General features: G+C 43.4%; 1 protein-coding gene and 1 non-coding gene across 4 annotated transcripts; one reads left to right on the top strand and one right to left on the bottom strand.

The window, feature by feature from the left end:
• Positions 1-69: 69 nt before the first annotated feature.
• Positions 70-25,277, top strand: fam193a (family with sequence similarity 193 member A). 3 transcript variants are annotated; one of them, XM_061830423.1, is made up of 22 exons: positions 70-477; positions 3,286-3,360; positions 5,070-5,315; positions 8,988-9,160; positions 9,240-9,407; positions 10,385-10,652; positions 11,145-11,269; positions 12,305-12,452; positions 12,530-12,604; positions 12,671-12,745; positions 12,825-12,934; positions 13,974-14,219; positions 14,355-14,505; positions 14,595-14,696; positions 15,956-16,243; positions 17,393-17,669; positions 18,566-18,868; positions 20,251-20,533; positions 20,618-20,804; positions 22,188-23,202; positions 23,884-23,965; positions 24,409-25,277. In XM_061830423.1, exons 1-22 carry the CDS (start codon positions 253-255, stop codon positions 24,500-24,502), a joined length of 4,716 nt encoding a protein of 1,571 aa, XP_061686407.1. In that variant the 5' UTR covers positions 70-252; the 3' UTR covers positions 24,503-25,277. The 3 variants fall into 3 exon arrangements, with proteins under 3 accessions (XP_061686407.1, XP_061686406.1, XP_061686408.1); XM_061830422.1 differs by having other exon boundaries at positions 71-477; positions 18,566-18,910; XM_061830424.1 differs by lacking the exon at positions 12,530-12,604 and having other exon boundaries at positions 71-477; positions 18,566-18,910.
• Positions 15,026-15,098, bottom strand: trnaa-ggc (transfer RNA alanine (anticodon GGC)). The gene has a single exon. It is a non-coding gene; the product is annotated as a tRNA-Ala (tRNA).
• Positions 25,278-26,112: the final 835 nt, after the last annotated feature.

Genomic DNA, 26,112 nt, shown 5'->3' with positions numbered 1-26,112 from the left:
AGAACTTCATTTCCCACAACACAACGCGGGACCGAGCGCATAGTGACGTCACTACGCCAACCCAAGCCAAGTTGAGGGAGCGAAGCCCCAACCAAAGCAGCCATATTGGTCACAGTCAAGTCGGCTTTTTTTGCACTTTTCCTCGTCGGCTTTCCCCCCTGTCCAAAAAAAAATCGCCACGACCAAAACCCCGCGCCCGGCATTCCACTGGAGAGCACACCGAGCCCGGACGGCCTGCTCTGTCGGAGAAAAATGAGTCCAACCGATGCTAAGCGAGGGGCTAAACGCAGGAAGAACAAGCGGGGCGGTGGCGGTAGCTGCAGTGCCGTCTGCAATAGCGCCACTAGCAGCGGCGTCGTCGGCGGCAAGGCCGGGGTCGCCTCGGCCATCGGCTGCGCGGCAGCTCCTCCGGCTGCCGGCTTCCTCGCGCCTTCCGCGGGCGGCGGCATGGGCTCCGTGACGGGCATCAACGGAGAGGTGAGCCCCCGACTCCGCTCCATCAAGCGGCCAAGCGTGTCAGATCGGGCACGGCGATATTATCAACGACGCTAATCTGATGTGGGCCCGAAACTGATTGCAGGAAGACCGCGAGCTGTCGTGCCGCTGAAAGGCTTTTTTATTATTTTTCAAAACTTGAGTTTGAACACTCTTGTCCACTTTCAAACCAGGCATTTTTAGCCTTTAAAGTCATCGTAAACATTGCAGTGCAGCGAGGTTCAACCCTTTGAAACCGACGTGACTACCTCGGCCACAGTTATTAGCCGAACTTCCTGGGCTATCTTAGCTCGCATTTTCGCCCCGTTATGTCCCGTGAACTTTATTTCGACTCGGGGAGATATTCCTATGATTAAAAGAGCGCATTATTCAAGAGGACAATCGCTTTTGAAAGACCGCGGTGCCAAAGATAAACACAAATGCTAACCCTGCTAACGGGGCTGCACTTCTCCCAGCCTTGGGGTTGTTCTCCTCTCTTGCTGCAATTCTTAATGCTTTTAAAATGTTTTTGTTGGTTAAAGACGTATTCAAACCAGCAAATTCGTCCTCAGTCTTTTACATGGAGGCTTTTAGTCCGTGGCCACGTTGCAGACATGTATGTAATAGAGTCAGATGCATTTCTCACTGGAAGCCTCATTAATAATCAGTGAAATAGCTTCGAAGTGTCAACACCTCAGGCTCGCAATTATTTCCATTGTCTCTAAATTGGTGAGACGGCCTCACATGAAGTTTTGCTTGAAAATTACTTTGATATCGCAGCACAGTCCAGCGTTTGCATCTTCTGTGGGTTTTCTGCGGGTACTCAAGACTTCCTCCTGCTTTCCCAAAAGATGCATGTTCGATTAGTTGAATAGTAAAGCATCAAAAGTTATTAATATGATTCTTGGACATCTGTCATAAAGGGGTTTATCTCATGTAGGCGATAGACTGCATATAAACGAAAACCAATTTTATTGGTGTGATCAGAATCGGCCTATAATTGGCATTAAGTGCTGATTGTCTAATCGTCATAATTCGCCGATCGATCGTCTCCGCAGAAGACATTTACTCTTCGTTGCCGTCGTAAACAGTATATCTGAATCCAGTAGGTTCGTTATTTCATGTTATAGTACTGTATTTACATATTTTTTCCGTATCTTTTGACGTTCTGTAAATGTGTCATGTCATTATCCAAGCCGCTTATCCTCACAAGGTTTGCGGGAAAGCTGCGGGAGCCTATCCCAGCTTGCTTCAGGCGAAAGGCGGACTACACCCTTAACTGGTCGCCAGTCAGTCGCAGAGCAAATATCGACACCATCACTGAGCGGGAATCGATCCCACGCTCTGACGTTCTGTAAACATGTCATTATCCAAGCTGCTCATCCTCAGAAGGGTTGCCGGAAAGCTAGAGCCTATCCTAGCTAGTTTCAGGCGAAAGGCGGAGTACACCCTGAACTGGTCGCCAGTCAGTCACAGGCCAAATAGCGACACCATCACTGAGCGGGAATTGATCCGACGCTGCCCGCACCAAAGGCTGGTGTGTGTACCATTAAACCATCAGTGACTCCCGTTCTGTAAATATGTGACGACCAATAAAATTATTTAAAAAAAACGTCGGATGCATACAAGAGAAAAAAACACCTGCGACAGATGGACACAATGCGCGGATCAGAATACAAGACAAATTTTCTCTTTCGCAATTGTAATATGTCAGACCGCTGCAATAAAATCTCATATTCCGATACCGCCACATCCCGTTTTTTTAACGAACAGTGTGCTTTCATCTGGTCAACTCAAATAAGACCGTATACAAGTAGTCGCTACTATGGGGCTGACAACACAAGTTGATCGTACCAACTGCATGATAAGAAAAAATGGGGGGTGGTGTCTCGTGGTTACAGGGAGGGACATGTAAGATTTGCTCATTAGGAATGTTCAAGTGCTTTTATTTATTATTATATTACAGCTCGTGAGGAGGCAACAAAACGTTAAGTAGCCTAGCATGCTAGCGGTAGCGCCAGTGATTGTGTGTAAATATGCTGCCGTTCCATTCGATACATGATCAGACCACAGCAGTGATTTCCAACCATTATGGAACAAAGCCTCATATTTTACAAAAAATGTTACGACACATCAACAAACAAAAGTGTAAAAAAAAAATAATTGATATCGCTGTATGTACTTATTGCCATCTAATGGAAGTCCGTTAATTTGATTTCATGGGACAACGAATGTTAAAGAGAAGCGTATTTAGTACAGCCAACCCTCGCCTATTTATGGTTCCCCAATTTGCAAATTAACTTAAAGCTATTTGCTGTAAAGCTCACCTAGTCGCACTCTGTAACACCCTAAAATACCAGACGCCGCGCTCTTGGGGCAGCCTGGAAGTAGACGAGTAGCGAGCATTGGCCGGCAGCTCCGAGATGGCCGGCTTGATCGCGAACAGCAGCGTGATGTAATATTCTGATCGGCAGTAGACACAGATTACCAGTTGCTACTTTAGCCATTTTATTTAGTTTTTGACATATTAATACAAAGATACCTGATCAACTGTTAACGTCTGACATTGACCATTCAAAATTTTCCATGAGTGTTAATACTTGTCTATATACAATTAATAATAATTACAATTGACTGGTAACCAGTTCAGGGTGTACCCAACTTCTCTGGTCTCCTCTGATAGATGGATTCAATAATTGTACGTAACTTAGGTCAGGGTGACAAATGCATGGCAAACATTTATATACGACAGTTTTTAGGTGTCAACCCAATATATGAATACAAACTAACGTCGTTGTGGTTCTTCCGCAGCTCAAAGTCAACAACAGTGTCACGCCACAATTCACAGAAGGACCGGTCAACGCTGATTTCACCGGAGTCCTTCAGGTAACTTTGTGTATTATTTGTGAAGGCCGTTTTACAATTCTTCGCCCCCCCATTGGAAAGGAAGAGGACGAAGTTCTTGTCATTTAGCAGCGGGAAAAAATCTCAACCTAGTTCTTTTTATTTATACACTTATCGTATTGGTAGAAAAACTATTCATAAAAAAATGAACCCCCACCCAAATTCTTGAATAAGCGGGAATATACAGCCATTAAGTGTTTTTGGTCCTCCCCCTACACAACTTGAAAGCTGGCTGGCCGGCTGAAGATCCGCCATTTTCAAGCAACTGCCGTACTACAAAAAAATCTCAGCGCTAAAAGCTAATAAGTAGACCAGGAGTGTAACTACAGATGAACTAAAACCACGACTCTCTTTTGCTTCCGATTGGGAAAGAGAGTTGTTTTTGAAGTAGCGTCCACTGCATGCACCACATTCCAGGGTCTGCAAATCTTGGCTGGATGGGGGTGGGCATTTAGGGTAAATAGTCACTTTGTTTCAACACCATAATGGTTGGCGCCTGGTTGTCATCGTAAGGAAACTCTATTAGTTCTCGGTACTCGGACTCATAGACAGTCACAATGCTCACCCAAATGGCTGCTCAGATGTTTTTGAAAGACTTCTTTTTGCCTGAGAACACAATTTAAAGGGCCACTGTCGTGAAATGCATGGTTTTTAAGTATGTTATTTATGAAAAAACGGCAGCTGGTACGGACCCATGCATTTTTTTCACCACAAAACATGATTTTGACATATGGGTTTTTGCAACTCCTGCCATGAAAATCCTCTCGAGGGTTTTGTTTTCAAGAAGCAGCAGGAAGTGACGTACAGTGCAGGAGCGCAGTCAAGCCGGCTCGTTTGTTTCTATTAGTTTTGCCCAGGGGAAGGTAGCTCCTTGTTCCTTCGTGTTAGCCAAAATACCGGCTCGTTGTATTGCGGGATATTGTTTGAACACTCGGAGGATGGATTTACCCTTCATAAGTTTCCAAGAGATCTGGTTCGTCGTGAAAAATGGAGGGTGTAATCCGTAAGTCAGGGATGCTAAATGTGTCGATGTGCGCATCGGAAGGCTTCTGTGCGGCAGCCGACAGCCTACACAGGCCTTGTGGCTCGGGGGTGGCTCGTCGCGGCGCCGGGCCGCGGTGGCTCATCTCCGCCGCGGAAGTGGATCAGACGGGGAGGTGGTTTGGCCGCGGCGGCGGCATCGTCGCTCGCAGGCGGTGTTGTTTTTATGACTGCCGCGCGTAGGTGGATCGGGCTGGAAGGTGGTACGGCTGTGATCTGCATATCATCTAAATATGGCTCAAAACAATAGGGTAATATTGCCCTGGTCACTTCACTCGGTTGTGAGATGTTCTCTTCTTCGAAAAGAGCTTCTGTGTCAGAAGGGGCGTGTTCGTCTCCCATAGGAAGGTCCACTGCGTGTTTTCAATGGCGAATGTCCAGGGTGACGTCACGGGCAGTAGATGCAGCCAATATGGCGACCACTTGGATGTCGAATGACACTTCCTCAACTACGACGCGCTCTCCGCTCATATTTTTTTTTATAGACATTGAAGTGAATAATGTTATATGTATTTTTCATTACAATGTCTATTTTAGAATGTTAATAGGGATAGAGTTTCCAGGGTTCAAGCTCAAATGTTTCCAGTGTAAAGTTCCTGTGATGGAAACATGCCTCCAAAGTGACTTCACACGCCTCTTTTCCACACTAGACCCCCTTCACGTTCGGCCTGAACCAGCGAGCCCCGTACACAGCCGGCGACCGCTGCCTCCTGTGCCGGTGCGAGCGCAGCAAAGACGGCCTGCGGCCTTCGGAAGCGGGCGTCCCTGAGCATCGGAACGGCGCACCAGAGGCGGGCCAGCCGCCCGCTGCCCTCCCGCTACCGCTGTGGGTGTGCTCGGACTGCCGGCGCACCGTGGAGAAGGAGGACCGGCACACGACGTTGGAGCAGCTGGGGGTGAGTTGCTGATGACCTTCATAAATTATCCTACAGAAACCCGAACAGATCAGCCTATTTACATGTTAAAAGCTTCCAAAAAATTCAGATTACAAAACGACCTCTGGAAGGAATTAATTTAGTAAATGGAGGAAATACTGAGGCGGCATAGTGGTTCAGCTGGTAAAGCGTTGGCCTCACAGTTCTGAGGTCCCGGGTTCAATCCCGGACCCGCCTGTGTGGAGGGTGCATGTTCTCTCTGTGCCTATGTGGGTTTTCTCCGGGCACTCCGGTTTCCTCCCACATTCCAAAAACATGCAACATTAATTGGACACTCTAAATTGCCCCTAGGTGTGTTTGTGAGTGAGACTGTCTGTGTCTATGTGCCCTGCAATTTGCTGGCAACCAATACACTGGCTCCTGCCCGTTGATAGCTGAGATAGCCTCAAGCCCTCCTCGCGATTCTTGTTAGGATAAGTGACAAAGAAAATGGATGGATGGAGGTAATACTGTATTTTCAGAGAATATGGGTTACCGTAATTTCTCGTATATAATGTGCAAAATGTTTTAAAAATATTTTCAAAAAGTCACTAGAGCGTGTTAAATTTAGAGATATGTAAAAATCGCGTTGTAGAGTCATTTACAGGTAGATAGGGGTGGTTAAAAAAGATATACAGTTATATGTCGGTATGATAATCAATGTCTTATGTTACACATTTATATGTATTAGGGTAATATGCGCCACTAACCTGAGATTCCTTACCAGCTCAGGGAGTTTGCCATTTTAAAGATCGTTTGCAAAACATATTTGTTGCTACTGCACCAAACGTCAGAAATGGCTGCCTCTGAGGTTAGCAGAGTTAACTTAAAATAAGGGCTCGTTATGCAAAAGTGTCATCACTGCTGCCGAAGAGGTGGGAAACCTCGAAGCAGCGCGGCTGTTCAAAGTGACTGAATCGAATGTGAGATTGTGGAGGAAGATGAAGGAGAAAATAATGCATCAAAAATCACATGGAAGAGTTTTGGGATGTGGCAGAGTTGCGCCGTTCCCAGAGATGGAGGAAAAGCTGCTCCAGATTGGAGCCCAACGGAGGGCAAGATGCTGCGCTATTAGCTGACAATAATGACGAATAAAGGGAGCGAAGACTCTTTGGACTCAAAAAAATGTTTCCTCACGAAAGCCATGGTTGGCACAGAGGATGACATGCCGTGGGAGGAAGATGGGACCACTTTTCATGATTCAATTCGGGAGGCACCGGAACTGGACCGAGTCATCAATGATGAGTTCCACCGCGATGCACCAAAGGTAGCTAAAATGGATCTTTTTCAGATTGGCAATGAGTCAGATGCTTCCTTTGAAGGCTTGGCCAAGGATGTCTAATCTAGTGGATAAACTCCACTATCCACAAATATTTCATGCAAAAAAAAAAAAAAAAGGTTTCTCCACAATATTCAAGTTAAACAGCGTTAAATTATTTATTTAAGACTGTACTACGTGTTGTCAACAGTTGTTATAAAATGTTGTGCCATCATCGAGCATTTGTTTTAGTTGTTTGAGGGATTCTGTTCTGACAATTTCAGGGACCAGGACAAGGATGTCCTGTCCCGAGATACTACCGCTTCATTAGCACATGCACAAAGATTATTATTATTATTTATTGTTGTAAAGGCAATTTTTGGAAAATAATCCAAGTACAAGCAATGAAAGTACAAATCTGGCAAAACAGGAATATAGATAATTCCTAATATTTTGAGCATATAACAAGCAGCAAAATGGTGGTGCACATTCTACATTGGTAGAAGGGTTTTTCAGATTTTTTTGTAGGTCAACTTTGTGGGTGCGCAAAAAACTTCACGACGCATTATACACGAGAAATTACGGTATGCCCCTTTTATGCTCTTTTTAGTCTCGGTCAGTGTTTGCGACCTCATAGATTTGATCATAGACAAGAAACCTGACCAGCTACTGCAACAAGTGTGTCTGCCTCTTTTCCGTTTTTGGTGTTTAAAATAAAATAAAAGTACTCTGCTATTGACGATGATGAGAGGGAACAAAAATGCGTTTACGGGGCGGTATTGTCAGCATTTTGCTAGCAAGGGTGGAATTAATGGGTATAATAAAACTTCGCAAAAATACAACTCCTCAGCCCTTAAAAGGCTTGCCACAGAGAGCCTCCAGGAAGATGTTTGCAGTACATACTGTCGCCCCCTTGTGGTATTTTGGCAGCATATCCGGAATTAATAGTGTACAATAATCTGCCTTTGAAGACCTCAACAAATGCAGCCCAGAGTGGGAAGAGGAAAGTGTTTGCAGGGTGATACTGTTACCTAAGTAGCATTCTCTTGCCATTGTGGGAATTTGTAAGCGTAAAAACAAAATAGAAAATTTGAAGAACCCGGACAGGTCGCAGAGTGGCAGAATTAAAGTAATCCTGTCACCTAGTGTCATCTTTTACAGGCATTTCTTTTGTCTATTTATTTACCTACATCTTTGTTTATTTATTATTACCCACCCATGGAGGATCAGTTTAGCTAAGCATTTCTTTATTTCAGGAGAAAGTTTATAATTTTGAAGCAGGTTTATGGCACACGGCTCCAAAGTACAAGTGTTGTAAAAGAAGAAAAATACGACATTACATTGCGGGTGGTGTTGCAGCAAGTACTCTGACCGGTACTCAACAGAGGTATATTGTAAAAAAAAATAGCATTAAAATGTAAAAAATAGCATTAAAAAAAAAATATATATATATATATATATATATATATATATATATCCGTATATACATTTTTTTGAGGGGGCGGAATGGTGAGACGACTCATCTTATTTATGTGTGTATTTTTAAAAAATAAAAAAAAAGAAACGTCGCACAGTAAACAAGGTGTCAACAGCCGTTTTTCAGTGTATGATTCTTATGTGCTGTCGTGGTTTATGGGCTGTGGGGCTTTTCATCTCAACATAAACTCAGATATTGTACTCAGTTTTGACAAACAAAGGGTGAGTAATGTATGTAATTAGGCCAGTATTGTCCTGCTTTTTATAATCTCTTACAATTTACATGTCAGGTTAAATTAATTTGTTTGTTGCATTGTTAACCCCATATTGCTCAAAATGAAATGCCGTTTTTCAATTTGATGTCCTGCTGTAAATGTAAAGAAAATACATTTAAATTTCCAAAATGAAAATTTTCGACAATTTTAATTAGTTAAAAAAAAGGGAATGAATGACAGCTTTGTATTTTTTTCCTCACTGGTGGGCTTTTATTGGTATTGTTTTGATTGAATCTGTGTGACAAATACAGTAAATTACTAGTTCTTTGAATCCTTTGAAGACTTGATGCTGTTTAGTGGGATTTTACTGGCATTGATGACGTTACAAATTGGATCGTAATTCTAAAATTCAGTCAGACTCCTCAGCCCTTTGACACTCACGGCGTTTGGAGAGAAGACTGCCACCTAGTGGCATTTTATCTGCATTGCTGCTGATAGCAAATATCTAACTACGTACTTGGGTTTGGCCCTATGAAGATGACACGCTTGTCATGGAGTGGCTACATTAAGCCATTTTCCGTCTGAATCGATATCGCTGGCCATAAGCGTTCCCCATTGGAGTATTTCAATCCCTTTTCAACGGCAATTATCACATTTCAGTAGACAAAGCTTGACTGTGACATTTTTTTTGTGTGTCCGTCTCAGAGTCAGGACTTCCTTTTGCACATGCCTGTGAGTAATGGCACCCTGGGCCCGGACATGGCGGCAGCGGCGGACAGGCTGAGCGCGCCCACCCCGCCCATGCTTCCCGCCCCTGACCTCGCCACACCCATGCCCGGCGACGCAGCGTGCGGCTGCGAGGCCTGCAACGAGAGGCGGTAAGTTAACACCCACACCTGCTACTCCAGTGAAATTTATGCTTAAAGGTAAAAAAAGGTTCCCCCCAAAACCCGGCAGAGAGATTTCATCCGAGTCTGAGCGGGAGTCGCAGCAGCTGCAGAAACACTGGTCGGAGGTGCGCTACCTTGTGCGCTGTATCTACCGGCAGGCAGGGACGCCGTTGGCGGACGACCGGGACCAGCCGCTGGAGAGAGACAAGGAGGGCATGAAGGAGTTGGTAGACAGGTATGCGAATGGCCCGAATCCTCTACGCAGAGAAATTGTTGCAACAAGCTTCCAAGTTGTGCTGCAACAATTCTTTGAATAACTCGAATAGTTTGATTAGTGGAAAGTAGACCTGGACTGCTGGCATAATTGAGCCAGTTTCTTGGCATTTTATTTTTTTATATTTGTATTTTACTATTCAGTGCTAGTTGTCACATTGGTTTGGGGAGCTAAAATGAATTAATGACATCCCAATTCATTTTGAATTAGAGAACTGGATCATGAATGGATAGAGGATTTAGCACATGGATAAATTTGACTTAATTGCTTGGTTACGGATCATGTTATACTCACAAGTCAAGGCACTCCTGTATATATGGAAGGTTACATTGGGCTTTGTTGTTGTTTGTTGTCCACTAGAGGTTACCGTCACACAATTAGAGTCTCTGGTTGCTTCAAAATGTTTGTAACTACTGTAATTTCCGGCCTATAAGCCGCAACTTTCTCCACACGCTTTCAACCCTGCTGTTTATACAGTGATGTGGCTATTTTGTCCATTTTTTCCTAACGCCCGCAAGGGGGCACTCGCGAGTAAAGTGTAAGAGTGAGGCCGAATATACTGTATGTGCAGAGGGAGTGACTTTTACTGGTCCAGCCCTGTTAGCGCTGCGCTAGCGTGTTACTGCCATGTCTCTGTGATTTTTACCAGTATTTTTTTTTTTTTTAACTGGCCCTGTTAGCACGGCTGCGTTAGTGCGGCAGTGCTCGTGTTAAACTCTCTATGTACCGTCTTTCTTTGTAAATATCTCGTGTTTCAATGTCGGTTTCAATGTGGGCACTTGCAGCTTTTACACAGCTGCGGCCTATGTGTGTGTACCAAATGGTATTTCCTTTAGAAATGTGCTGGGCGAGGCTTATAACCAGGTGCGCTCTGTAGGCCGGGAATTACGGTATATGAATTTTCTGACCATAGTGACCTAGTCAACGTCTTTGATCAGACTCTGCGAGAAGGACCCCTACCAGCTGTACCAGCGTCTGGAGCAGCAGGCCCGAGAGTATGTGCTGGAGATGAAGGTGCGGCTCCTCAAGCACTTGTCGGCCGGTTCCAAGACGTCCCCAGGACCCGCCGAGGTGGGGACGGCGACGGCGTCACCGGCCGCCGCCCAGGGACCCCCACAGGCCTACCAGTTTGTGTCCCTGCTGCTGGAGGAGTACAGCGCCCTCTGCCAGGCGGCGCGCACCATCAGCGGCTTCCTGCTCACCCTGGTCAGTTGGTCGGCTTGAAATTAAATGGTGGCGTGGCCCAAATAGACCGTTGTACAACACATGGCATCCGTAAATGTGTGAAGTTAACGGCTTAAAGAGAGTGTTAATTCAGGGTTATATAGGAATTGGTCAAATGAATTTGTATGAACATGTTAATTCATTTTACAGAGCAAATTTTGCTCTCTCTCTGAATACTCTCATTCGTCCGGGCCATTTCATTATCAGGGCATTGAATCTATTGCAGCAGGACTGTTCTGTTTCCCCTTTCATCTGGCCAAGGTTCATCAAGGCTTAGTAAGGATGCACTTGCCAGTGAAGGGCAGCGTCTTCCAAGACGAGCAGAACGGTCCAGTTGCAATCGATTCAGTGCCGCGGGTGTCCCATTATTTCCTGCCATGTTCTTTGGTTTTCATCACATTTAAAATCCCGCTCGCTGATGTGAAGTTTTGAGATTTAATGATGTAACGTTGGTTCTGTTCCCCTCCCCTTCAGGAGAATGAGCACCTCCAGAAGTTCCATGTTACGTGGGAGCTGCACAACAAGCACCTTTTTGAGAACCTGGTGTTCTCGGACCCCATCTTGCACAGCAGCTTACCTGCACTCGTTGCACAGCTCAAGTACGCTTCTTTGTTGCGCTCGTAATAGTAGAACTAAATGAACCACACAATAATTGCAAGAAAATATGCTGTTTTTTTTTTTTTTTTTAATACATCAACCATTTTGTGAGCCACTTATCCTCACAAGGTTTGTGAAAGTGCTGGAGCCTACCCCAGCTAACCGCGCCCTCACAATCACACCCAAGGGCTATTTAGAGTCCCCAATTTATGCATGCTTTTGGGTAGGGGGAAAAACATTTTTAGACAAAAATGTAAGGCTAATTGGAAAATTAATACATGTAGAAAAATATTGGGAAATAATAACATTAATAAAATTACAAAAGAATTAAGGAATGAATATTAAAACGAATGGAACATATTGGGAAACAATCATGTCAATATTGTACTTTGGGGGAAAAAATGAAAAAATATTTCAGCGCTACATGGTCCAAACTCTTAACTACTACAATTAATCATAATATAAAATGTTAGATGAATACATTTGATGAGAAATACAATGTATAAGAATATACACAAATATCTAAATATTTTTTTAAAAAATAGAATGAAAAAGAAAGTGAGGGGAAAATGCCAATTATTAGATGCAAATTTAATATATTGAATGAAAAGTATAAAACTTGCAATTATTAAAAATACATTTTACATACATTTTTAAAAATAAGACAACTATCAGGAAATATAAATAAATATTTAAAGTAGAAGAACTACCATGTAATATTGTGATATTTTTAGATACAAATTGTAGAAATATTTTTATGGATTAAAAAAATTAGAAAGGTATTTTACAAAATATTAAAAAATATTACAAAGCATGGGATGCAAAGTACAATAATTTTAGATGAGATATAATACCAAACTATTAGACAAGTGATGGACTTTTAACAGCAGTTTTGCTGGACATCACCTCATAAGTCTAAATTTAGGGGAAAAAGTAAATGGCTACAAGGACTATTACGGCCCTGATTCTTCTCTAAATCTGTGTGCTAATACCAGCTTTATAATCTTTTTTTTTTTTTTTTTTTTCGGCCTTTTCAGACACGGCACTGCCTCGCACGACTCGTACAGCGAGGACATGTACAGAAGCTTGCTGGAGAGCCACCAGCGGCTAGAGCAGGAGATGGCGAACGTGGCCTGCGAGTGGCAGGAGTGCGAGAAGAGGATTGACAACTACGTCGACGAACAGGTACGTGAAAATAATCCTCAAATGATTCTTATCATGCGAATTAAGAAGAGGCTCAGATACGCGTTATGGTCTTGCAGTTACTGTTCAAAGTCGAGGGCCAGAGTTTTACCAACCAAAGAACAGAGCCGCACAAGTCGCCGCTCGGGAAAAATGTAAGCTCCCTTGATTCCTGTTTGACGATTGACTGAAGGCGTTGTAATTTTACGTGGCTCCTACAGACTTTAAAGACGAAGCAGCGAATGCTCAAAGAAGACTGGGAGTTCTTCAAGCAGCGGCGGTACATTGAAGAACAGGTAGGTGGGGGGGACATAAAATGTATAAAAGATACACCTGACCATTGGGACTTGATGCATTTTGCTCCTTTCTCGGCAGTTACCGAACAATAAGAAGCTGCCTTGTGGAGACAACTTCACAGACACCATGAGAATGCTTTCGTCGCGTCTGAGTATTCCCGACTGTCCCAACTGCAACTATCGAAGAAGGTGAGCATTTTTTTTTTTTATTATTATTTTCTGTTAATAATTCTTTTATTATTTTTGTATTTCAACTTGTATTTTGTCATTTCTAGTATTTATATATGTTCAAAAAATGCCCAAAAAGATTTTTGTTGTTTGTGTAATATTTTTTTCTTATCTAATATTCTTCATTTTATAACTTTTTAATAAAAATAATAGATACATTTTTTTCCTCCCAATATTTTATCTACTGTTTTAATATATTTTCTGTTATGTAAGCAAATTGAAGCAAATTTACATAGTGTGCATTTCATACACAAGGTAAGTAATGTTTTACATGATTATAAACATTCAAAACAAAGAGTACAAGTAAAGCAGCGTATAGTGCAAGAAATTGTTTAAAAATGGAAATGCTCTCAAAAGCATGAGAGAAAAAAGAAGGGATTTTAACTTGGGATTCAAAACATTTACACTTGGGCCTGACGTCCTGACGATTTTGTAGTTTTGTTTTTCCCCTGAATCTTATGGTAATTTTTGTAAAACCTTTTTTGGTACCATTTTGTATTTTTCTGTAAAATGTTTGTATTTCCAGTAAAATTTTAGATTTTCAAATATTTACATTGTATTTAGGATTTTTTTTCAATTTCACTCCTGTGCTAGTCATTTATTTTTCTAGTTTTTAAATGTTAATATATTTTAACATTTTTTATTTGTAATGTTAGACATATTTCTACAATTTGTCTTAATCTGTGGTAATATTCTGAAGTTATGTACGATTTTTATTTTTTTCTTCTAATACTACTGTATACTCCAATGTGTATTTTTTCCTAGTTTGCTGTATTTTCATGTAGTATTTTGGCATTTTTTTCCAATTTTTCATTACATTCGAAAGAATAATAATTTTTAACATAGCTCTATTTGTGTAGTGTATTAAATGTTATTGCCTTGGCTGTTGTGTAGCTAATGGTTTGACTCGTGCCACTCCCAGAAGCAAATCCTTAACTAATATTTCTTCGATCAGTAATGTTGATCATGAAATTCCCGTGACTGTTTTGGTGACTCGCAGGTGCACGTGTGACGACTGCAGCCTTTCGCATATCCTAACGTGCGGCATCATGGACTCGCCCATATCAGAGGACCTGCCCATCAAGTTGCCCATGCAGGGTGAAGCCACCCCTCAGGAGTACCTGGCCCAGGTACACCGACCCAGCCTCTCCTCTGGCAGCTCGGCGTCGGGCTCCAATTCCAGCTCCCCCATCACCGTCCAGCGGCATCCCCGACTTGTCCTCCCTGCCGGGGACAGCAACACTTTGTGAGTCCTTCAAATTTAAATGATAATTGTAAAAGTAATGTCGTCCATCCAGCGCACAAGGGGTGTGCTCTTTCATTTAAGATCATTAATTTTTTCTTTTGATTCCTGAATCGTCCTTCCTTTCCCTCCCCCAAGTGTCAGTGATGACGAAGAAGTGCCTCCAATGTCCGCAAAGTTCGCGGACATGTACCCAGTGAGCGCTTACCAGGACAACGGCGTGGTGACTGTCAACGGACACCGTAATGACGTTAACGGCAGTGGCGGGTTCAACACTGCACAAAACGCGGTTGGTAAATTCTGTGTTTTTTGGGGTGGATATTTTTTCCACCTGCTTTCCAATTTCCTAAATACCTCTATGACTTTTTCCTTCCGCAGTCGCCTCCTAGCAGCAGTAGCTCGTCTGAAGGCGACGTAGAGGAAGGAAGGCGGCAACAGGAGACGAATAGTCCTCCTCCGTCGTACAACCACCAGCAGCAGGTACCAACGAAACTTGATTTGTGCTAGTACGGCTCTGTCGTAACCACACATGGCCTTGGTCACTTACCAGAGGCAAGACCTATCGTAGCAATCTGCAAATGCCACGCAAATCTTCTTATGTATTTTCTTTACCATAATGATACTGTGTGGTATAATTAATGTTGTTTTGCTACCGCTGCTTCTCTAATATCGTTTTTGATGGAAGTAAGTTTCTTTCGGTTTGCCCCGTTAGGGGTCGCCACAGCGTGACATTTCAGGTGAACGCTCATATTTGTTTGGCAGTTTTCACGCCGGATGTGCTTCCTGACGGAACCCCTCTTGGGGAGTGGAGGCCCCAGTGAGATACGAACTTACGACCCCTGGTTTGCCAAACCAATGCTCTAACCACTGAGCTATGGGGCCTCTTAGTAGAAGGATTAAGAATTTTTTTTTTTTTTCCCAGTACGCAGTTTCTGTAATTTGTATTTTTTGTCTTTTGCCTCTAAATATTTTTTCCAAAATGTTCAGATTCTTTGCCTAAATACGTTTGTATTATTTAATCTTAAGTATTTTACAATTATTTTTACCTAATATTTTGCTATATGTTCAATGTTTTCAAAACTTTTTCCGATCCCTTTATCCAATTTAGTTTTTCCTAATTTTTTAAATTTGTTAAACATTTTTAACAATAATTTTCTTCCTTTAGTCCAATATTGTCTTTTATTATTTTTGTTGGATTCCCCCCCTCCCGCTATTTGTACTTTTTTATTTTAAAATGCAGCTAATATTTTGGGGTCAATTTTTAATTATTCTTATGTATTCCTACTTTTTTCTTCTTATTTTTGCTTTTTTTCTGTCCCCAATTTTTCCTAATTTGGTGTTTAATCAAAATACATATTATATAATATATAGTATAATAATTAGTCAAAATATATATATATTCCCCCAATATTTGATTCATTTTATTTGTAGTTGTATTTTTGACGTTGAGCGATTTCCCCCCCCCCAATATTTTTTTTTCTTTTAAAATGTTTTAAATATTTTGTGATTTTGTAATGTTTGTATTTTTTTTTTTACATTGTCTTTATGAAGCAGATTTTGTCTAATATTTTGGTATATTTTTCAACAGTGGTAGCCCTGTATTTTGACATTTCAATATTTGTAATGTACTTTTTTTTTTTTTTTTTTTCTTGAAGTTTTATATGTTTTTCATTTACAGTGTTAAGAGTTTAAATGCCCCACCCTCACTAACAGCATCATAAACTTGTCTCCACCTAAAGGTAGAGCAGGTCCAGCATGCGTGCGAGTGCCACGTGTGTAACCAGGACACAACTTCTGCCAACATCCTGGGCCCTGTCGGATGTCTTCCCTCGGGGCGACTCCACTCGGCGCCTCCCACCGCCGCTGCCGTGGGCCACCAGTTCTTCGCGGACAACAGCAAGACGACGACCAACCCCGCCCTCCACCTGTACCCGCACATCCACGGACACATACCACTGCATAACTTCTCCAGGCCGCTGCTGCACCCCACGCTTTACCCGCCCAGTCCTCCCCTCATGCACAACAAGGTAAAAACAGTTAGGAGGAAAAATGGAGGCCAAGCCGAATAGAACATGGATGACATTACATCGCATTGGTGTAGCTTTACACGTAATAGACGGGGGGATCAGTTATGTACCTGGAATAAGCTCCAGTTACCCCCAACCTAAATTAGGACAAACCCGAAAATGGAAATAGATGTAAGGTAATTGTGTTTAGCTTTATATATGATTACCTTGAGACCAGTCTAAGGTCTACCTGCTACGAGTCAGCTGGGATAGCTTCCAGTTACCCAAAAACCGTATAGATATATAGGTGGCATTGCACATATCACAGTAGCTTTATTGGAGATTGACTGGCAACCACTCTTGAGTATAGCCCGTTTCTCTTGCCAATTGTCAGAATACTGTTAGTATTTTCCCATACACAGTGATTCCTCAGAAAACGGTTCGAGAAGTGATTTGTTCGAAAACCGAATCAATGTTTCCCATTACAATGAATGGAAAAAGAAATAATGCGTTCCAAGCCTAAAAAAATTGATGATGAACTGCATAGTAGAAAAACATGTATATTTTAAATACTGTATATAATAAAATAATTTAAGAAATATATTTATTTTTTGCTTGTAATGTATGCTTTACACGAGGGTGGGAGTGCATTCCCGTATCTGTAGCGACTCGGCCCCCAGTCTTGTAAACTTTGTTGTTGTTGTTTTTTTTTTTTTTTTTAACAAAAGTGCAGAATAACTTTAAACAAGCAACTTGCCTTCTTTGGAACCATGATTGGGGGTTAATACGGTTGTCCTCGATGAGAAGAAAAACAACAGTCATTACCGGGACACGTTTGTGTACAGAGGCTGCGTTATACAGAATAATAAAAGTGCGCAGATTGCGACGCGCGCGTTATATCATTTCCGGGTTTTATTTTTTTTCGGGTCGGGGGAGGGTTGGGGGCATTCGAATTGACAATAACAAAACGCGTCGTGGGTGGGTCTACTGCTTGCGCCGCGCACAATATGTTATTACCGGAATTTGTCGGGGGCGTTCAAGTACTGATTTTCGTTTGATAACAGAAGCAAAAAAAAAAATTTGAAATTTTCATTTGAAAACTGGGACGTTCAAGAACCAAGGTTTTACTGCATTCCCAATATGCTAACGTTTGTCTTTCTCCTATCACAGCCTTTGCCTCCCAACTCCACAACCGACCATTCGGTAGCCACACAGCCGGCCTTCAGCCCCACGCTACCCGAGCATGTGTACCAAAACAGCTTCGGCGGTGTTGGTGGAGGTGGCGGCGGCGGTGGCGGTGGCGGCGGTGGAGGTGGAGCAGGAGCAGGTGACTGGAACAGCTCACTGCAGTGCCTCTCGCTCAACTTTGAGAGTCTGTGGGATGCCGCCGTGATGAAAAGCTTGGATCAATCAATCAGTCAAGTGCTGCTCCCAGAGTTGCTGCAAGGTAAGGCACAACAGGACTGACCAGAAGGGGGCGCTGTTCGTTAGTTGTTTAAAATGCCATGCTGCACCAAAAGATAATGAACAAAGGCTCCTTCATGCGAGAAAATTCTTGAATTTAGTTCCTGAAATTACACTTCCATGGGATGGACATTTTAACGATCCAAAGAAAATAGACCCCACACAAAAAATGGTTCTGAACTGATAATCTCAAACTCCAAAACAGTCCCTTCCTGACAGTTAGTGACCCACTGTAGACCCAAAATAGCTCCACCTGACAATTAGCGACCCAGTGAAAATGATCGATCATCACCAAAATTGATGTCGACATCTGAAAATATCAGAGTGAAATCCCACATATCCCAGTGGCACATACCGTAATTCCCGGCCTACAGAGCGCACCTGGTTACAAGCCTCACCGAGTACATTTGTAAAGGAAATAGCATTCGGTACATTTGTACGCCGCAGCTGTGTAAAAGCCGCAAGTGGCCACAAATGAGATATTTACAAAGAAAGACAGTACACAAAAATAGTTCAATGGTAGCGCTAACGCTAATAGTGGCGGTTAAAATAAAACCTATTGATAAATATCACTGAGACACACCGGCAACACGCTAGCACAGTGCTAACGCAGCGGTAACATGGCTGGTAAAAGTCACTTCCTCGGCACATGTATTCCACCGGTCTCGTTCTTACCTTTTGCCGCTCGAGTGCCCCCTCGCGGCCCTTAGAAAAAATTCACAAATTAGCCACATCACCGCATAAACTGCAGGGTTGAAAGCGTGTGTGTGGGGGGGCACGGCTTGTAGGACCGGAAATTACGGTATGTATTCTTTCAAAAAATAAAATTAAATTTTGCAGTTGAATTCCCCTTTAACAAACGTGTTCACTCGTTCCCAGATGAAATCCTGGACCCTCCCCTCGCCGACGTCCCCCTCCCGCCGACACCCGCCGGCCCCCAGGCGGACCACCACCACCACCACCCCCTGCTGCCCTCCGCTCCTGCTTCCCACCCTTCCTCGTCATCCTCTTCGTCCCTGTCCTCGTGTTCGTCGTCAGAGGCCCGCGAGCAGAAGAAGAACGGCGCCAAGAAGAAGTGTCTGTACAACTTCCAAGAAGCCTTCCTGGAGACCAACCGGGTGACGATGGCGACGTCTGCATCCATGGCGTCCGTGTCATGCACCGCCACCACTGTCCAGTCAAGTAATAACCTACCTATCCACCTATCATCTAAAACCTCTTTAGGTAATCTATAAAACTTGGTTAGCGCTTATGAAAATATACATGACTCCCAAAAGGTTGTGGATATTGGGCTTTCTGGTTAAAGTTCAGGACTACATTTAAATGTGAATTTACTGCAATCTCTCATGTAAAATGCGCAATCCCACCGCCCCCCCCCCCAAAAAAAATTTCCTTTTTTTGTGAGTTTTCTATCTATTTTAATCCGTCGGATTTTATTTCTGCTCCAAGTAACCCAGTGAACCCAGTAACCCCTCACACAATTATATACACACCCATTTTTTCCCCTCCTGTCGTTGTACAGTACTAAAATATGCGTCACGGTTACCACTTTGGAAAGACTCAGCCAATAAATGGTTCTGAATGATGACTCATGCATTACTAGAAATGTTAGGTTGTAGTCTGTTGCGAAACATTTCCACTTAGAAGGACCTTGTGGGAATTTGAGATGAGATTAAGATGAAAATCATGTGATTGACCCCGATTTTTCAGGAAATTGAATTATTACAATTATTGTTATTTTATTTTTACTTAAAATGTTTTTGTGACCAAGATTAATCTTTGTTTAGTGAGTTCCACATGGAAGGGAGCAACAATTAGAATCAAGTCTTTTATTTTCCTTATTCATCATAATTATAAGCCTCCCATTTGGGTGGGTTTTTTTTTTTTTTTTTTTGGTAAAAAAAAAAATGATCATGGTCAATGTTACCCTGGGCCTATTTCATTTTCAATAATAAATAAAAAATTGGGCCTTTTAATCATCAATAATATTTTTTTAGATTAATAAGTCCAAAATGCTTTGAAATAAAAAAATAATAATTTCCCCCCACACAAAAAAAACAGATACTTTTGAAAGGTTTTAACTTGACACTTCATTTTACATTTTAAAACTAATTTTTCTGCATGGGCTGTAACTCTTGAACCTGATTTACAAGGTGATTTTCTTGAACTGAGGGTTGCAGCTTTTGACTTAACCTGTGGACACTTAATTCATGACCCATGAGCTGTAATTATTGACCCAGCCATCCATTTTTTGAGCTGCTTATCCTCATGAGGGTCGCAGGATAATTATTGATCCAAGAAGCTGTAAATCTTTACCTGTAGGCGTAGTTCTTCAAAAATTATAGCCCATAGGTCCAAACAGCCCATGATTCAATATTTACAGGGTTGTGGGTCATATTTTATAGTCCGTGGGTCAAAAGGTATGCTCCATAGGTCAAAGGTTGACAGATGGGGCTGTGGTTTCACATGATGTCATATTCGGCAGCAGGGAAGTTTTACATTGTAAACGGTGAATGTAGTCTTATGATTCCCTTAATTCCTCATCCATTTCCTTGTCTCACCAGATGACGTATTTCACAGTTTGGGTAAAGAGGACCACCGGCAAGTCTCCTCAGCCTCCCTCCGAAACAACCCCACCGCACTCAGCCCCCTCCCACCGCTCTCCGGCCCTTCCCTTCCGCCGGCCCCCGCCGCCCACCTCCCTGCCATAGTGCCGCAGTCGTTCCCCAAAATGGCCGCCCCAGCGCCGGACTTAGGGGAGGTCCACCCTAGTCTGTGCCTCCCGCCGGCCGAACCAGCCATTTCCTCGGTGGACGGTCCACTGAGTGCGCCGCCCAGCGTTTGCAGGTGGGCCCGTAAGATGACGTTTTCTGTGAGAATTTGAGGTGTCCGATCTGTTCTTAGTATTTTGTTTCTCCCATTGGCCCTCAGTGATCCTGACTGCGAGGGGCACCGCTGCGAGGGGAACAGGGCTTACGAGCACCCGGCCTACGACGGTGAGGAGAGCCAGGATGAGGACAGCTGCTCGGAACACAGCTCTTCCACCTCCACCTCCACCAACCAGAAGGAAGGAAAGTACTGCGACTGCTGCTACTGCGAATTCTTCGGACACGGCGGGGTGAGGCAGCGAGATAAAAATGTGTTGTAGCTCTTCATTTACATATGGAAACATTTCACACATACATAAACATATGTTGTTAAATCGTGAATTAATTTTGGCATCGCAATTTCTGGTTAATATTCACTGATAATACCCAAGCTTTGGTTACCTCCGGACCTGTTCAATTCAGAAATCGTATAAAATATAATCTGCCCCCGAAAAACTTAAATTGGACAAAATATCAATAAAACCTGCAACAAAATGACATGAGCCAAACAAATTCCAGAACAGTTGAGAAATAAATTAATTATTAGTCTGGAAAAGTTTACAAAGCAATTTTGTAAAGGTTTAAGACTCCAGCGAACAACGGGGAGAACCACGAAGATGAATCCAAGAGCACGGCAATGACTCATTCAGGGAGGCCACAAAGGAAGTCAGGACAACTTCTAGAGAAGTGTAGTCCTCCCCTGCCTCAATTGAGGTCACTTCTTATGAAACAACTACGGCAAAAATGCCATCCATGCAAGAGTTCCAAGACAAAAACAACTGCTGACCAAAAAAAAAATGACGGTCTTAACTTTTACACCCCCCCCCCCAAAAAAAAAGGACTAGAATTATGAAATGAAACATTTTGAAATTTATGTGTCTCGTTACATCTAGCATGAAGGTACCACAGCATTTCAGAAACAGATACCAACAGTCAAACATGATGGTGGTAGTGTGATGGTTTGGGGCTGCTTTCTGCCTTCAGGGCTTGGACCACTTGCTTTAATTAGTGGAAACATGAATTCAGCCGTTTAACAGAAAATCCTGCAGGGGAATGTTCAGACATCAGTTTGTGACCTCGAGCTGAGGTGAACCTGGGTTCTGCAGCAGGAACCTGCAAGACTTCCAAACGGTTTTGGTGTGGCCTCGCTAAAGACCTTGCTTGAATCTGATTGAAATGCTTTGGCATGACCTTAAAAAGGTCATTCATGGTTGAAAATTCATTTTTGCTGAGATCAAACAGTTCTGGAAAAAAATATCTGCACAGAGATGTGAACGACTCGTTGCCACTTATAGAAAATGCTTAATTTCGGTCGTTACCAGTTTTTTAAAGGGGCCATTTTTCACACAGGGCCAGGTAAATTTGAATAGTTTAATTTTGAAGAGTTTAATAAAGTAATAAAGTTCATTTTGAGGTGTTTATATACATATTTGTATATTTACATTGGAGGATTATCTCAGACAAAGAGGGGGAAACTATACAAAAATTAGAAAAATTGAGGAGGGAGCCAATTTGTTTTTTTATGGCTCAAAACACACACACACAGAAATATGTACTGTATATCCATATTTTTTGATGTAAGTGTGGAATTGTTCCATTCATGCGGCCTCTCCCCGATCATTTGTTACCACCAGCCCCCGGCAGCGCCAACCAGCCGCAACTACGCTGAAATGCGCGAGAAGCTGCGCCTGCGCCTGACCAAGCGCAAGGAGGAGCAGCCCAAGCGCGAGGAGCAGCAGCCGATGCCCGAACGCGAAGGCCCGGGCGGCGGCAGCGCCGGCGGCGTCGAGGACCACCGGCGGGTGGAAGACCTGCTGCAGTTCATCAACAGCGCAGACAGCAAACCGGTATCCAGCTCTAAAGCGGCCAAGCGGGCTCGCCACAAACAGAAGAAGATGGAGGAGAAGGCCCGGCAGGAGGCCGAGGCACAGCAGGAGGAGCAGCGGAGGCGGCAGGAGGAGGAAGAGGCGGCGCTCCAACGCGAGCTCCTCCGGCTGCAGGAGCTCCAGCAGCGACACTTGGCCGCCAAAAAGAAGAAGAAGGACAAAGCCAAGGAGAATACTGCGCCTACGCCAAACAACAACAACCCGCAACCCCTCAAGCAGACGGCCCAGAACGTGCTGGACCACCTGCGCAACGGCAAGTCGCAGCTCCTCCAGAACCTCATCTGCCCCAAAGACCTCCGGCCGGAACCCCGAGCCAACGGCGAGCGGGGCTTCTCCCACCTCCACAACCGCAACGCCGACGTCAAAGTCAAAGCCAAGCCCGCGGCCAAGCTCGTCAGCTGCAACCACGCTCCGGTCAAGAAAGATGCAGAAGTGCCCACCAGCGGCGGCGGGGTCAACCCGGCGGAGACCAAAGCGACGCGCACCAGGCCCGTCGAGGCGCCCGCCCCTCCCTCGGTACCCAGGAACAACAACAGGAGCACCAGCGGGAAAAGGCAGCTGAAGGAAGACCACCGGCAAAGCACGCCCGCGCCCAACCCCTTTCCATCGCCGCCTCCTCATCTTCACCCCCAGCTTCCTCCTCCATCCCAGTCAGAACACACAGAGCAGAACGGTAAACCCCCCAGCGCGGAGTCCCCCCAGCCCAAAGGCAAAGCCAAGAAGAACAAGAAGAAGAAGGGGGACAAGATGAACACATCCATAGGTTGGTGGCCCATCTACGCACACTTGACGTACACAATAATGTCATGCACATGAGACTGAAATGGAAACAAAATTCCAAGTACCGTAATTCCCGACCTACAAACCGCCACCTTTTTTTGCGGCCACCGCATTAGTGTTGCTGTGATCGCGTTAGCCTTAACAGGCCTGCGTTAGCGTTGGCTCCATTGTGTTAGCGTTAACGGCGTCGCGTTAGCGTTAACACCGCTGTGCTAGCGTTAAACCAGTCGTCAACTAACACGGTGTCCGCGGGTGAAAGGTAGCCCGCGAGGACCACATAAGGCGCGCGAGGTATGTTCTAAAAATACCATAGGCCACAAATTGTTACTATTATTTGTGCTTTAAATTTGAGAATCGGACTTCCTTACATGAATTAAAATTTTAAATCACCTGCGATGTCATTTACGACAATAAATTAAAACAAAAATATTTGATGTACGTGGAATGAACTGAGTCTGAAATTTGCCGCTAACAGGTCACGTAGCCCTTCATACCGTCGGTGCTCACGAAGTAGCCCTCAGCCTCAAAAAGGTTGCTGAGCCCCGCGTGAATCTCGTTCTGTGTACCGAGGCTTATCACCAGGTGCGCTCTGTAGGTAGGCACGTTAAAATCATGATCAATAATATGCATGGTTTTTTTTTTCTTTTCAATTTTTGCACTTAAGACGACGTGTTCCTGCCCAAAGACATAGATCTGGACAGCACTGAGATGGATGAGACTGAGCGAGAGGTGGAGTATTTCAAAAGGTATGTGTGTGTACTTTTCGCACGTCGACGTACGGTAATTCGGAGGAAACTCGCTAGCTTGCTAGAAAGACCCTTTACGCGCGCACTTGCTCAGTGGCAAGTCAGAAAAGGCGAGGATTGGTCAATAATTGCGAAGGATCAATGTATTGGCCACACCTTTTTTTTTTGGGTCACGCGGTTTACCAAAACTCGTAATCGACACATTGATCACCCGAGTTAGCCACTCTAAATGATGTGTTTGGTGATTTGAAATCCTCTCATTTCAGTCTTTAAATTGCAAAATACAAAGTGAAAGATTCTGCCTGAAGTTGTGTACATCTTTGGAGGCAAATTTTCTCTAAATGGTGTCTTGCTGTAGCATCTTTTTCAAAATGGCTGCCTTTTTTTTTTTAATCATGCACCATATTGTGTGTGTGTGTGTGTGTGTTTGTTTGTTTGTTTAGGTTCTGTTTGGACTCCGCCCGGCAGACACGACAGCGGTTGTCAATCAACTGGTCCAACTTTAGCTTGAAAAAGGCCACCTACGCAGCACACTGAATCCAGTCCATCCAACCCCCCCAAAAAAAAACTCTCCCACCACGCATTCCCCCTTTATATATCCTCGCCACCAAGCTACCTTTCCTCCCCCCGCCCCCGCCCACGCCCCCGAGTTTCTCTCCTGACACTGCCTTGGTTTTTCCTTCTTCACCTCCCTACCCCAAAGGTCCCCGCAACCCCCCCCCACCCGCTCGATGGACCTGCTGAACTTGGAAGAAAAACAAAATCCAGAATTTTATTTTTCTTCCCCCCCCCCCTTTCATGTGCTTGTGTGCTTTTCGTCAGCCATTTTCTCTGACTGAACAAGCCATGGTCTGAAAAGCTTGTGGAAAAAAAAAATGGAAGAAAGATAATTATTGTTAATTAAAGAGATGTATTTGACATATTGTGGCTTAATATCACGTCGTTCCGCCCCTCCCCAAAAGTACGGCGTTTTAAAAGGGGCTTTTTGTCAGCAGGTGTCCACTCTCTTCGCACTCCCTTCCCCCTCTCAGAATACTTGACAATTTTTTTTTCTTTATAGATTCTATTTTAAAAAAATGTTATCAGATGCTTTTTTTTTTCCCTGTTTTTATTTTTTATTTTCCGTAGCCTGCTTGTATGCGCGTGCGAGAAAAAAAGAAAAAGAGCTCGCCGTTAAATTGATCAGAGTGTCTATTGTATTAACACTGAAAAAGCCCAACTGGCTACTTTTTTTTTTAACATATTGTTAAGTAATATTGAATCATGTCTTTCTTTTTGAAAGATGGAATACACTATAGTATGGCAGGGTGTCGTTTCTTGTCTTATTTCCTGATATTTGCGTTTACATTTGCATGGGGCGGGAAAGTCGCTAGCTTGAACAAAACTGCAGTTAGCGGCTAGTTACCTTAGCTTCAAAGCGGCCTCAGATTATTATTATTTTTTTTTTTTGGGAGTAGTACGGCATCTGTGTCCTTTAATACACAAATTTGTTTCTTAAGATGTGGCTTTCGGCGACTTGCGCAAAAATATAATTTGGACATTTTTGTACATAGCACAAAGCTACCTCTTGCTGTTATCTTAGTTTCTTGAAAGGTCGTTGGCAAAGTGAACATTTGTAGCCGGATTTGTATCCATATTTAGTAATATACTGAGCCTAATTCTTAACTTTCAACAGCTCTCGTTTCCTAAAAAAGAGGCTTTTGATCAAGAAATTGTTGTATACGGGATTTGTAGGCACATTTATTATCTAGATGAGCAAGACACTGCACCCCGTGCTGAGTTTATCTTTAAAACCGACAGTTTCATGAAAGAAGCGGTATTGTTTCCAATTATTTATGTGATTGTGGTGGTCAAATTAGTGTATAAAGCTAGCATTTGTGTACAGTTAGCATGCAACTGTGCCGAGCTGTTAGCTTTGCTGCAGTCCAGTTTCCTATTTTTTAAAATGAAAAGAGCAATAGTACGGTAGGGGCGGACACATTTGTGTAAGTAGTTGCCATTAAAGCAGCCAATTAGCCTAGCTTAGCAGACCCTCCCTGTTAGCTTAGTGTTGCTATAACGCCATTATTATTAGTTTGTTTTTTGGAAAAACACATTTTTATTAACAGTTGTGTACTTAGCATTAAACGACACTTAGCCGCCAGTTA

Source organism: Syngnathoides biaculeatus, chromosome 9, assembly GCF_019802595.1.
Source record: "Syngnathoides biaculeatus isolate LvHL_M chromosome 9, ASM1980259v1, whole genome shotgun sequence".
Taxonomy (NCBI): Eukaryota; Metazoa; Chordata; class Actinopteri; order Syngnathiformes; family Syngnathidae; genus Syngnathoides; species Syngnathoides biaculeatus.
The sequence above is the reverse complement of the archived record's forward strand: the minus strand, read 5'-3'. Positions and strand labels throughout refer to the sequence as shown.

Excerpts from the sequence above, each read along its gene's own strand:
- fam193a (XM_061830422.1), top strand. The coding sequence starts at position 253 with ATGAGTCCAACCGATGCTAAGCGAGGGGCTAAACGCAGGAAGAACAAG. Across the intron at positions 3,361-5,069 it reads ATTTCACCGGAGTCCTTCAG|ACCCCCTTCACGTTCGGCCT; the intron begins GTAACTTTGTGT and ends TTTCCACACTAG. Across the intron at positions 16,244-17,392 it reads CTCCCCTCATGCACAACAAG|CCTTTGCCTCCCAACTCCAC; the intron begins GTAAAAACAGTT and ends CTCCTATCACAG.